Source organism: Fukomys damarensis, unplaced genomic scaffold, assembly GCF_012274545.1.
Source record: "Fukomys damarensis isolate Sample0158 unplaced genomic scaffold, DMR_v1.0_HiC HiC_scaffold_12, whole genome shotgun sequence".
Lineage (NCBI taxonomy): Eukaryota > Metazoa > Chordata > Mammalia > Rodentia > Bathyergidae > Fukomys > Fukomys damarensis.
Window position 1 is genome coordinate 17,919,482 of NW_022900924.1, and position 13,467 is coordinate 17,932,948.

Below are 13,467 nucleotides of genomic sequence, written 5' to 3' on the forward strand. Positions count from 1 at the left end.
TTTTTTTTTTTTTTTTTTTTTTTTGGTACTGGGGGTCGCTTGGGACCTTGTGCTTGTGAGGCAGGTGGCGGAACCATTGAGCTAAATCCCCAGAACCTTCTGGTTTCAAATACATCCTCACCACACTATAGTATATATAACTTTTTCTACTTGAGAATAGCTCTGGATTTGTATGCAATGAACTGGTCCCAGGGTTTGCTTCCTGCCTTTCCGTGTGTGTGTGTGTGTGTGTGTGTGTGGTGCTGGCTTTGGAACCTAGGGCCTTGTGCATTCTGGGCATGTGCTCTCCCACCGAGCTGTATCTGAGACATTAAATTTTATTTTTTGTCCCTGAGATGGGCATCTTGCCAGGCTGGGGGCTCAAGTTATCCTCCTGCCTCAGCCAACCCCATATCTGGGACTATAGCATACACCACTGCACCTAGGACTATTTTGCCTTTTCCAAAACCCAGTTTAATTGCTAGCACTCAGAAAGCTGAGGCAGGAGGACTGATTGAGTTTGAGGCCAACCTGGGCTACATGGCCAGACCCTGTCTCAAAAAAAAAAAAAAAAAAAAAAAAGACAACTTCATTTCTAAATGAAAACTGCATTGCCAGGAGCCGCCTCCGTGTCCTAGTGGTACACACAGCTCTGGTCCCAGCTTGGCACATCTTGTGTGGGTCACAGCATCTCCCGAGCACCCACTGCTTTGCCAGGAAACTGCAGTCCTTGAGTCTGGCTGGGCGTCCGGTGCTCACTTCCAGATGAGGGAGAACAGGGATCCAGGTTAGGGAGGGGAGGAGGGGGAGGTGGCGGCCTCCTCCCATGGGACAGCCCACTCTGTCCCGCAGGTTGTGTGCAGTTCTTGCAGTACTACTACCAGCGGGGCTGCCTCTACCGGCTGCGGGCCCTGGGCGAGCGGAACCACCTGGACCTCACAGTCGGTGAGTAGGGGAGAGGGAGCCAGGGCTTGCTGGGCCCCGCACTGAGGCCTCACCCTGTAGAGTTCGTAGTGGATTCTGTGTCAGCTCAGCTCCTGGTGCTGTGCTCTCGCCCTTTCCCCTTTCAATGCCTGTATTTTGTATGTGGTTTTTGTTCTGTAGGGCCTCCTGAATGCTATGAAGTGCTCCAACACCAAACTGTATCCTCAGCCCTTTTAATCTTTTTTTTTTTTTAATTTTTGAGACAGGGTCGTAATAAGTCACTGGCTGCTCAGGTTGGCCTGGAATTTGTGACCCTCCTGCCTCAGCCTCCAGTGTAGCTGGGGTTAAAGATGTGCGCCACCACGCCTGGCTCCTCTGTTTGACGCCACACGATGTTAGCCCGTTGTCAGTTGGGAGTATATAACACGTCTGCATATAAATGTGCCTAAACACTCAGGTGTACCCATGCTGGGGGTGTGTGCTTGACTTTCCCCCATAGAGATACCCCGTTCAAAAAGCTTACAGTCCCCTCGCCTAAACTTTAGAAGAGGAACTATTTCTAACAACTCTGCTATTGTTTGATCCAGTCATTTTCCTCAAATTACTCTGCCAAGTGGGTTATGTGAAATTACAAAATCCTGGGCAAATTAAAAGAAACCAGTGCTCGGCTTGGTGACACATGTAATGTCAGCATTCTGGGAGGCTGAGGCAGGAGGATCACAAGTTTGAGTCCAATTGGCCATTTAGCCATTTAGAGACACCCTACCTCTGAATAAAAGAATAAAGGGCCTGGGGGTGTAGCTTAGTGCAGAGGGCCTGGCTTCAATCACCAGTCATGAAAGAGAGGGAGAGAGAGAGGAAGGGGGGAGGGAGGGGGCAGGTGTGCGCGCGTGTGCACAACACAGAGCCGAGAAGGAATTGGTGAGGACAGTGTGAGGACCCCGGTGCTCCCAGGCTCGGGCTCCTGGCAGTGTGAGGAGTGGCAGGGGAGGTCGGGGCCCGTGGGGGCTGTGCCGGGAGGGCCGTCCCTGCTTGCCTAACCCTAGGGGGCCCTCACACGGCCCCTCTCCTGCCCTCCCCGCAGAAGGGTTCCAGTCCTGGATGTGGCGGGGCCTCACCTTCCTCCTGCCCTTCCTCTTCTGCGGCCACGTGAGTCCCCCCGGTGTGCACATCCCCAGTCTTCAGGCCGCTCCGGCCCAACTGGGCTTAGGCTCCGGCTCTCTCGGTCACTGTTGAGTCCGGAGCTCCCCAGCTTCTGGGAGCCTGAATCTTCCCCTGCCCTGGCCGTATCCGGGATGCGGTCAGTCTTCCTTCCTGGGGTGAGGCCTGGGGGGCACCTGTCTGTCCCCATTGCCCCTGGGCCCAGGAATGCCAAGGACAGCTGCAGGACCTGGCCCTCAGACCTGCTCTGCTGGGGGCTGCTCCATCTCCCTGGCTCCCGCAGGTCCCTGGGGAGCAGGTGGTGACTGCCTGTCCCGTCTGTCCCCAGTTCTGGCAGCTGTACAACGCCGTCACATTGTTCGAGCTCTCCACGCATGAGGAATGCAGAGAATGGCAGGTACGGTGCGTGCGTGCGTAACTGTGTCTGTCATTGTCTGTCTGTCTGTCTGTCCGTGTCCATCTGCCTGTCCGTGTCTGTGGAGTGCTGGGCTAGCGTGGGGAGAATTCTGCCTTTGGCCCCTTCCCTGTCTTGGCCTGGGCTGGGCTGCCTGGAGCTGCGGCTGGGACCTTCCCAGGTCTGTGAGCCGAGGAGGCTCCAGGGGTCCCCCGCTCCCCCTTCTGCTGGTGGCTCTGCGGTCTTGGGTGCTGACCGTGGCACGAGGGCGCTGACCCAGGCTTCTCCTGCCCTGCCTGCCCGTGGGCGCCGCTGGATCCCCTAGGTGTTCGTGCTGGCGCTCACCTTCCTCGTCCTCTTCCTGGGCAACTTCCTGACCACGCTCAAGGTTGTGCACGCCAAACTCCAGCAGAACAGAAACAAAATGAAGAAGCCGTAGCCTCGGTCCGAGCCAAGAGTGAGACTGAGAGGCTGCGAGCCTTGGACTCGAGGGCCCCGGCCCAGCTCGGAGGTCCTGGGCTTCCTGGGGGCCGGGGCAGCAGCATCTCAGGGGCCAGCACGGTGCTGGAGAGCTTCCCCCGACGCGGAATGTGACGGCGCCGTCCTCGCAGTATTAGCCCTATTTATGACATATTTAATGCCAGGTCCCCGTGCCCCCACAGCTGCTCTCGGCACAGCCCGAGTCCAGGTCAGTCTTCCCGGAGAGGGGCCCGAGCCTCAGGGAGCCCCTCTGTACCCATGCCTGCCCTTGAACCTTCACGGTGGGTTCCGATGTGCCTCTCAGCTTGGATTTCTTCTGCCCTGCCACCTACGGTGTCCAGGTGCCAGGACGGTGACACCTCCAGCATCGCGTGGCCCCCACTACAGGGCGGGTTTATTTAAGTTCTCAGAGAACCACAGCCTGTCTCTTGTGCTCTTCCTGTTTCCTGAGACTCCCCCACCTGCTGGCCGTGAGGTGGCCTGAAAAGGGAGGTTTTAGGGAAGGCTACCACCAGGGGGCGCCCCAGCCTCAGAGTTCAGCAACTGCCGGTTTTGAGGTCTCTCAAAGTCCTGGTCCACTCTTGGGGGTCTGCTGGCATACACCCTTCAGCTCACCTTTCCCCCTCGTTTTAAATTGTGAGTTATTGGGGATCAAACCTAGAGCTTTTATACGGAGCCACATTCCTGGCCATTTTATTTATTTTGAGATGGGGTCTTGCTAAGTTGTCCATCTGGGCTCGAACTCGCAATCCTCTGGCCTCAGCCTCAGACGTGCCTTTAGTACTCAGGGTGCCATTAGTACTCAGGGAGGCAGAGGGGCAGCTCTAGCAGGCTCACCCCCTGGGGGCCACCTGGTGAGGCCAGGACTGGGGCCTGGTGTCAGATCTGGTGGCAGGAAGGGTGGGGAAGCAGCCAGACTCCATTGAAGGTTCTGACCCAACGGGCTCAGATGCCTTTGACCACTTCCCTACTGACCTATTTTCCCTATCTGACCACACCTCCCAACCTCCCAACGGCGTCCAGTTGGGGATTAGTTTCTCAGACAGGTTTCAAATTCCTTAAATTAGCTACATTTGAGGAGACCCCACCCCCACCACAGTGATTTCGCATAAAAATCCAAATTTTCACTTTCCCTGGAAAAATGAAAAAGATCTGGCCCAGCGTTGTGGTGCACACCCGTGAAGTCTGAGCCCAGCCTGAGCAGTTTAGTGACTTAATAAGTAAGACCCTCTCTCAAAATGGAAATAAAAGGGGCTGGGAGTGTAACTCATATGGGCCCTGGGTTCAGGGAAGGGGGTAAAACGGGAACAGATACAAGGCCCCTGGCTTCCAGTCCTGCACTCCCCTATGCTCTTCTTGCCCGCCCACCCCTCCTGCCTGGCTGTTTACAGGTCCCTGGGTTTGCCCCAGCTTGGGGGTCAGCAACTGTTTTCTGTGAAAGCCAGATGGGAAATATTTTAGGCATCTTTGTGGACTTCGAGGTCTCTATGGCAACTAGTCAGTAGCTATGGAGGAAGTCAATGTGTGCAGCAGTGGTGTGGCCACATGCCAATAAAACTTTATTTACAAAAATAGGTAGTGGCCAGGCGTGTCCCAAGTGGGTCACTTGGTTCCCTCTCCAGGGGATGGGGCTTTAGAAGTCTCCTTCCCCAGCAGCCCGAGGATCTGGCCTACAGAGGGAGGCTGAGGCAGGCGGGGAGGAGGCGCCCGCCCAGCTCATGGTTTCTTTGCTCCTCGGCTTGCTCCAGAGCAAACAGCTCTGGGCTGCGGGCATCCGAGACGCCTTCGGGAAGGTTGGGGAGGGGCTCGGGTGCATGGCTGTCAGGACCGCGCCATCCCGCGTCTGCGGTCTGCGGGCTGACTGATGGCATCTGTTCCGAGCTCGCCCTGCTAGAAGGGGGCGTGCACGGGAGCTTCACTGTTTGAATGGCCTGGCCCTGGCTGGAATAGGACGCTGTCTGCACTGTGAGCCCAGACCTCATCCTGTCCCCGGTGGGGCAGGAGCAGGGTCAGACTCGATATTTCCAGAGACCGTTCTTTGCCCCAGGCACGTGTGCCCAGCTCTGAACAGACGGTGGCCCTGCTGAGGCCAAGGTTCTCTGTGTGGGACGGAGGGGGGGTGGTGACTGGTGCCAGCTGCACATCCGGGGCTGTCGCCTGTGCTGCCCCGATAGGCCGTGGCCCCTGAGTTCCCAGGGGGAAGAAGGAAGAGGCAGGAGGATGCAGCCTTCCTATCTGGGCAGCTCAGCGAGGCAGGCACCAGGGAGCAGCGGGCTCTGGCCTGTGCGGAGCTGTGCCAAGCCCACGTTTACCCAGGTACCTGGTGTCTTCCAAGTTCCACGCACAAGTTGGGTGTGCACAGGGGATGCACATGCGGGGCGGGGTCTTGGGGACAAAGGCTGGTCCCGTGAGGGACCCTCATGGGGCACACGTGAGTCTGAGGAAGTTGAATCCCAGCTGGGTCCGCCGGGTCACAGCAGCACGCAGAGGCGGCGGTGCTTCTGCCGCTGCGCTTTCTTGAGCGCGCTGAGCGCTACCTTGGCGGCCTCCCGGAACACGTCCTCCACATTCTCCCGGAACTTGGCCGAGCACTCCAGGTAGAGCGCGGCCCGGATCTGCTGGCAGGCGCTCAGGCCCTGCGGGGAGGAGGCGGGGAGCTGGGCTCGGAGACCCCGGAGTCCCCTGCAGCCCCACCTCGCCTCTCCAGGGAGATGAGCCAGAAGGACCTCTGCACCCCTCTCCTCAGACAGCACTCCGTTAGGTTATGAGTCGCTACCAAAGTTTTAAAAATTTTTTTGAGACAGGGTCCCGCTGTAATAGTTTAGGCTGGCCTTGAACTCACTGTGTAGCCCAGTTTTGGCTTCTATTCCCGGTGTGATCCTCCTGCCTCAGCATCCCAAGTGCTGGGATTACAGGTGTGTGCTAGCACACCCTGCTAAAATGTTTAAAGACAATGGGCCAGGGATTTAGTTCTGTGGCACTGTGCCTGCCTCACAAGTGCAAGGTCCTGAGTTTGAGCTCATGTACCACCACCCCCAGTATCTACATTTACTCCTTTTATGAAAGTTTCCTTATTAATCCACTTTTTTTTTTTTTTTTTTTTTTTTTTTTTTTTTTGTACCAGGGATCGAACCATTTCGGTCTATTGCATTTGCAAGGCAGGCGGCAGAACCACTGAGCTAAATCCCCGGCCCCTACACCTTTGTGTTTTCTTTTTATCTATGTACTCCCCATATCTCATGCACAAAGTTGTAGGGTTTGGACTTGCCTCTGACTCTCCCGGGTAAGGGACACCTATCCTTCATTTTTTCTTTTGAGGCATGGGGATCGAACTCAGGGTCTTCACAATGGACTACATCCCCAGGCCCTTTTATTTTTGAGATGGGGGTCTTGTCAAATCGGTAAGCTGCCCAATCTTACATCCTCCTGCCTCAGCCTCCCAGAGTGTTGTAGTTATGGGGTGCACCACCATACCCAATTGAATACCTATTTAAAAAACAGGGATTGGGGCCAGGGATTTAGCTCTGGTTTAGGTGCCTGCCTCGCAAGCCTCCTGAGTTTGATCCCCAGTATAAACAAAACAAATAAAAACAAGCACCTGCCCTACTGGTCTCTCAAGGTAGATAGGACTGGAAGGAGGTTGAATGAGTGGGACCAGATTCTAGCTCCACTTCTGGTCAGCTATGTGCCCGTGGCCAAGCTACTTAACCCTCTCCTCTGGGCTTCCGTTTTTCCCCTGTAAACTGGAGATGTTGATAACTCATCCCTCAGAGGCATGAGGATAACATGAGGTAAGTACTGTATTCATTGCTCAGATCCTTGGGCTGTCTGTATTTTAAAATTATTCTTAGGATCCTGGTTGCTTAGGCAGGTGTAGTGCGTGCCTGTAATCCCAACACTCAGGAGGCTGAGGCAGGAGGATCTCTGCATTCAATACCAGCCTGAACTATACAGTGGGTCTCAAAAACAACAAAAGAATCCTGCTTGCATCCCTCCTGAAAAAGCCACTAAGGTAGCCCTGGTACCCAGGCCAGAGGTCTGGGAGCCCCCCCACCCCATGGCACTGTACGAAGACAGTGACCCCCGAGAGCTGGGTGCTGCCCACCTGATTGTAGGTGATGGGCTCCAGTTGGGCCGCCCGGAGCTTCCGCAGCTGCTCCTTGTCCTTCCGCAGGTCGGTCTTGCAGCCAATGAGTACCATGGGGGTCCCGCGGCAGAAATGCGTGACCTCTGGGAACCACTGGGGGAGGAGGGGGCATCAGCCAGGCTAGGCTGGCCAGGTCTGGGCCCCTAGGCAGGCCGGGCCTCACCTTGATGAGGACGTTCTCGTAGCTGATGGGGTTCATGACGTCATAGCAGATGAGCACGAGGTGGGTGTTCTGGTAGGACAGGGGCCGCAGGCGGTCGTAGTCCTCCTGCCCTGTGCCAGAGACAGGTCCCTGTGACCCAGAGCCCCCGCTGGCCTGGGGTGGGGCGGATCATGGCTAAGTGCTGGGAAATAGACAGCAAGTTTTTGTCTGGGGGCACTGGGGGTCTTTGCATTGGCCTACACCCCTAACCCATTTTTATTTTATTTATTTTTTGTTTTGGTACCAGGGATCAAACTCAAGACCTTGTGCTGGAGAGGCAGGCACAGCGCCATTGAGCTAAATCCCTGATCCCCATTTTTATTTTTTGAGACAGGGTCTCATTAAGTTACAAAGTTACGCAGGCTGGTTTTGAACTTGCAGTCCTCCTGCCTCAGCCTCCCAGAGTGCTGGGATCACAGGTGAGCACCACCGAACCGGCTGAGCTGCCAGCAATTCCAGCCATGAATACCCAGCCCCTGCCTTGTGCTCAGGCCAAACGCTCAGACTCTGGAGCTCCCACCCCTGGGATTCACATCTGGGGGGCTGGGCAGCCCATGCAGAAGCAGAAGGGAGGAGCGAGCCAGAAATAACAGCTAGCAGCCCCCCCCCACCTCAGACCTCCCCAGGAAGTCCGGCTGGATCAGACAGAGCCTGGCTTCCACCCTGCTCCACTCTCTTTTTTTTTCTTTTTCTTTGAGACAGGGTCTCACTATGTAGCCAAAGCTGCCCTTATACTCAAGGTGAATCTTCCTGCCTCAGCCTCCGAAGGGTGGGGATTCCAAAGTGTGTCACTACGCCCAGCAATCTTTTTTTTTTTTTTCGTACCGGAGACAGAACTTGGGACCTTGTGCTTGTGAGGCAGGTGGCAGAACCACTGAGCTAAATTCCCGGACCCCCTTCTCTTGCTTTTTAAAGAAAACTGTAGGTTAAGTTTTTATGTTGACAGTTTCACTTAGAGAAAAACTACAACCAAGGGTGCACAAAACTCCTGCAGGCAGACTGTTTATACCGCCCCGCCTGCTTGTCCACACCTCAACACACCCGTCTCTGGCCCGCCACCGCTGCCGCGCCTGTGCCACAGCTCAGTGGTTTCCTGAGGACGCGGTGAGGGGCCTGTGTACCCTGTGCGTTCAGATGTCACCCAGTCACCCAGTCCAGGAGCAGGCGAGGATGCTGCAGTTTAGTCAAAGCACCCGGAATTTTTTGGAAACTCCCACTGTGGGAACAGAGAGCCTGCAAGGCCATGGGCACCCCCAACCCCGCCCCCTGCCAAGGCTGGGGCTGCCCTGTCCCTGGCTGTGGAGGTGCCGGCTGGCGCCAGCCTGCCCGAGTCCTTTCAGGACAAGTGGCCTCTCCCAGCTCCTGAGCCACCCTCTCCTTGACCCAGCTCTGCCACAGCGCGGCACTTTTAAGGTCACAGGGACTAAGCCAGGTACCGTGACACAGCACTAGGGAGGCTGAGGCAGGAGTATGGCAAGTTCCAGTCCTGCCAGGATAACTATTGAGATCCTGTCTCAGAATAAAAAAGGACCAAAGATGTAGCTCAGGGGTGGAGTGAGTCTGGGTTCCAACCCCAGTCAGAGGGAAGTTAGGGGCTCCAGGCGCAGAAAAGAAATGAGTTCAGATCCCAGCTCTCACTTGCTGTGTGGGCGGACACCTGTGGGAGCTGTGTCCCTCCCGGAAAATGGACATCTCCAAAAAAGCTGCCTCACGGGACAGCCAGAGGACCATGTTACGAGGACGGCTCAGCCAGAGCCCCAGGGCTGGACGAGGATGAAGCCCAGACCCCAGTCTCTCACCCAGCTTGGGGACCCTGGTGAGCAGTAGGGAGCTGGCTCAGGGTCCACTCCACACATGTCCCCAACTGTCCCGTGCTGGCCTCTGCCCATGATTTCCCGGCCACCTGGCTGCTGACACTTCATTATGCTGAACTGGGGACTCCCGAGGGGCAGAGCCCACCTGCCTCCATCTGGGGTCCCGAGACAGCAGAGCCGCTGCCCAGCACCGTCCTCGCCAGGCCCCGGTGCCCCTGTGCCCTGGCCCTGGCCCCTGCAGCCCTCCTGAGTCCGTTCTCCGCCACTGCTGGGCGGAATGGGGAGCAGCAGGTCCTGCCCTTCTCATGCACGTGTGGATTTTGTGGCTTCTGTGGATCCTGGGACATCGCCCATGGATCCCGAGGGCCTCCTGTCCTCCCATTCATACGAAGCCCAGCGCTCTGGAAGGCGGCAGCAGGACCATAACGAGTTCTAGTGTAGCATGGGCAACTTAGTGAGACCCTGTCTCAAAATTTTAAAAAAGAACATGGGGATGTAGCTTGGTGTGAAGGCCCTGGGTTTGGTCCCCAGTACCGCCAAAAACAAAGCCGAGGGTGATGACACACACTTGTATTCCCAGCACTGGGGAGGCTGAGGCAGGACGATCGCCCACTAGTGAGTTCAAGGTCAGCCTGCTCTACATAGAACATAATCTCCACATAGCACATGCCGAGCCCCCCAGGGTATGTGCTTCTGGGCTGGCTTGCTGTTCCTCTCCCGGCACGCTCACTTCCTCAGTCCTGAATTTCAGGTCCCTGCAGAAAGGTCACTCCTCCCAGAGTCCTTTCCTGTTGCCTACGAACAGCAGAACCTTAGCAGCCTGTCCCAGGAGCCCAGCTCTACTGTGCTTCCAAGCATACACCGCCACCTGACGTCCCTTTTCTGGCTGTTGTTCCTCTCCCTGAGGTCGGGGCCACCTCTGTGTGGCTCCCTGCTGCCTCCCTGGAACACAGGAGAGCTCAGAAAATGGTGAGCGGGGGAACAAAAGCACGCGTGGGAGAACGAAGTCCTTAGGTTCCGCTCGAGCTTGGCCCTTTGTGCTGCTTCCTGCCCCCATCCGGCAGCACCTGGGGGGTGAGCCAGGCAGGAACCTTCTTCCTGGGAGGAGCTCCAGTCAAGGGTGCATGAGCACCTGTGACAGTGGCACCAGCTTATTCACAGTGCAAGGTCACTGCCAGCCAGGCTGCTCCCAAAGCACCAGCTCAGCCAGCCATGGTGGAGGCTGAGGCAGGAGGGCCTCAAGTTCAACCCCAGCCTGGGCAATTAAGTGACTCAGCAAGACCCTCTATCAAAATTTTTAAAAAATGGGCTGGGGATGTAGCTCAGGGTGAAGGCCCTGGGTTCAATCTTCAGTAGTGTAAAAACAAGTAAGAAAAAAAAACAGTTCCGCTCTTCTAAGAAGTCTTCATAAGAACCCCTGGCCTTCATTCTCCTCAGCGGTGCATGGATGTGAAAAGCAAGCAAGCCTTGAGGGTTAGCCAAGTGCTCCTAATCCAGGCTGAGGCAGGAGGATACAAGTTCAAGGCCAGTCTGGGTAATTTAGTGAGAGCCTTTCTCCACATAAAACAGTAGGGCTGGGGCTGAGCTCAGCTGGAGAGCTCTTTTCTAGCATGTGAGGCCCTCAATTCCATCTGCAGCCCCTGAAAAAACGACAGCTGCCACCCAGCAAATAAAGATGGTGAATGCCGCTGTCCTCTGAAGCCACCTGCCACGGCCGTTTGCCTGCATTGTGTTGTCGCTGCTCACGAGCACAGAGAGGTGAAGTGACTCACCCAAGGCCACACAGCTGAAGGGCAGGGCTGTCAAGGTTCCTTCTCCCTGTACCCCCAGAAAGAACTGGGGAGCAACACTCATCCTATCTGCCCAGCCCTGGCCCTGCACCTTGTCTGGGTTGCTTCCTGACCTGACTGTCCACTTCAGCTGTCCCTAAGTCCTATGGTGCTGCTGTCCCCACACCTTCCCAGGCAGAGCTTGAATGCCCTGGATACCCTGTCCCCCCCAGATCGGGAGTGCCCGCGTTATTCACACCCACATCTCGGGACCTTGGCCCCTTCTCCCCAGGGTCTTCATTTCTTTTTCTGGGAGAGGAACTGCTGAACCCTGCCCTGAGCTGGTTAGTAAAGGGCCTGCAGACCACAGCCAGGTGTGGTGGTGCACGCCTGTGATCCCGCCACTGAGGAGGCAGAGGCAGGAGGATCCCTTTGAGTTTGAGACCAGCCTGGGACATATAAGAACTTGTCTCAAAAAGCCCTAACCCATCCATAAATAAAAGCCAGATGATCTGTACACAGGAAGCACATGTCTCTGGAGGTGTCTGGAGCGAGGCTCCTGTAGCCGCCCATTTTCCTGCAGTTGATGGGGCCGGGGCGGGCAGAAGTGCAGCTCACCCCACCTGAGAGTTTCCTGTGTGGCAGGGGCTTTGTCTCAGCGGCCCTCTCAGGGGCAGAGGTCCCAAGGCCCTGAGCCGAGGAGGGCAGGGTGTCACCAGACTGCTGGGGCGCTGGTCAGGGAGGGGTGCAGCAGGGTGAGAAGGGAAACAGCAGAAGAGGAACCCACTTTTACCAGCCCCGGGGCCCACCCACCTGCGCTTCCTCCCAAGACAGGAGGTGCCACAGCCTTGCCCTGAGCCCAGAGACCATGCTGGGACCTCGGCCTCACCTCACCCCTCACGTCTCTGGCTCTTTGTCCAAGCAGCTCCCCTGTCCCTCTTTTCCTCCTGTCACCAGGTGGGGAGGGGACCCAGTGTTCCTTCCAAGGCCCCAGGCCTCATGGGCTCAGTGTCTGTGGGTGTCTGAAGCCCTCACCCGAGCCTGGGCCTCACCACAGCTTCCGGCCTCTGAGGACCCGACAGGAAGGAGGGCGAGACCATGGCGCCAAGGGTGCTTGGGCCCAGCTCCCTCCACCTCTGCGTACTGCAGTGTCTGCAGTAGCTTCCACCAGAAGGTGACCACGATGTGCAGACTGGCTTTGGTGACAAGGGCCTGGGGCTGCTTGGGGCTGTCCTGAGCCTCTTCTGTTCCATATTGACTCACTACTCATTAGGCCTAGGCCACCATGTTCTAGAACTTTCTACACCCTGGCTGGCTTGTCTCTGGCCTGGCCTCATCACTGTGGCCTCCGCCTTTCTCCTAAGAGGGTCACCTGGCCATCCTCCTCCCATCCCAAGGTGTCACTCAGCTCACACTCACTTCCAGCTGCACCGGGACAACCCAAGTCACTCACTGACCTGATCTGGCCTGGGGCATGGGGTCTGGATTTCACCCCATCAAGGTGAGCGAAGATCAGTCGCTTCACACGTGGGGGCTGGACTGGTGGGTTAAGGGACACCGGAGTCTTGGTCCCACCCAGGTCACTAAACATTGAGTCAGAGCGAGGTGAGGCTCTGCCTGGGGATTCTGACCTTTGTCCCCAGTGTGGGGGTGCTCAGAAGAGAAACCAAGTCCTCCTCCTGTTTCTCCCACCCTTATAACACTGCTCTCATGACTGAAATGGTTGGCTCACTGGCCCAGCTCTGCTTTGTGATGAGCTTCGGGTGGATGCAGAACCTTATTTTGGGTGTTCTCCAACCCTCTGACACTTCATCTTTTTTTTTTTTTGGTACCTGGGATCAAACTCGGGACCTTGTGCTTGTGAAGCCAGCAGTGGCACCATTAAGCTAGATCCCCCGCCCCTTTTTTATTCTTTTTGAGATGGGAGCTCACAATGTAGCTATGTAGCCCAGTCTAGCCTTGAACTTGTGGTAATTGTCCTGCCTCAGCCTCCCAAGCACTAGGATCACAGGCGTGTTGCACCACATCTGGCTTTCTCCATTTATTTTCTACAGTTGTCTAGTTTCCTTACAGGAGACCAGGTAGGTCTAACCAGCTATGGAAGTCCTGGGGCACAGAATTAGCATCCATAGGTGCCCTTAGCCTCAGACACAGACCAACTGCAGCCACAGAGTCCTAGCACCTGGGATTCAGTCCGCAGCCCAGGGGCCTGCACAGACCACAGCAGGGAGGACGTGATCCTGGAACCCTGGGGCGGGGGTGCAGGGGCACAGCCCACGTTTTCTAGAGCCAAGGGGAGGAACGAACCAGGGCCTCAGCACATAGCGCTGGAAGGCTGGCCAGGGTCCCTCCATCCACAGCTACAGGGCAGGTTCCTGAGCTCCGGGCCTGGCCAGCAAGGAGACTCACCGGCCGTGTCGTAGAGGTTCAGGGTCACTTCCTTGCTGCCCACCGTCACGCTGGCCGAGTACTTCTCAAACACCGACGGCGCGTAGTGCTGTGGGGCAGGGGCTCGGTCGGGTTCCAGCTGCGGGAAGCCGGGGTCCGGCCTCCCCCAGTCCGTCACCCTCACGCGCCCAGCTCGGTGCCCCCACCCA

At 56.7% G+C, this 13,467-nt stretch overlaps 2 protein-coding genes across 2 annotated transcripts in view; one reads left to right on the top strand and one right to left on the bottom strand.

Annotated features, from left to right (window-relative positions):
- The window catches only part of Tmem120b (transmembrane protein 120B), a 27,497-nt gene extending 24,003 nt beyond the window's left edge, over positions 1–3,494 (top strand). Inside the window, exons 9-12 of the mRNA XM_010604555.3 lie at positions 832–924; positions 1,988–2,052; positions 2,393–2,461; positions 2,784–3,494. Of these exons, the coding sequence (XP_010602857.1) occupies positions 832–924; positions 1,988–2,052; positions 2,393–2,461; positions 2,784–2,897 (341 nt within the window). The 3' untranslated portion in view covers positions 2,898–3,494. The remainder of the gene's footprint in view (positions 1–831; positions 925–1,987; positions 2,053–2,392; positions 2,462–2,783) is intronic.
- Positions 3,495–5,398: 1,904 nt separating this feature from the next.
- On the bottom strand, positions 5,399–13,457 carry Rhof (ras homolog family member F, filopodia associated; the record flags this gene model as incomplete). Its single annotated transcript, XM_010604554.2, has 4 exons — positions 5,399–5,574; positions 7,044–7,178; positions 7,249–7,358; positions 13,280–13,457. Coding segments are annotated over 4 exons (588 nt in total), but the record flags the coding sequence as incomplete, so codon positions are not given.
- Between the last annotated feature and the right edge of the window lie 10 nt (positions 13,458–13,467).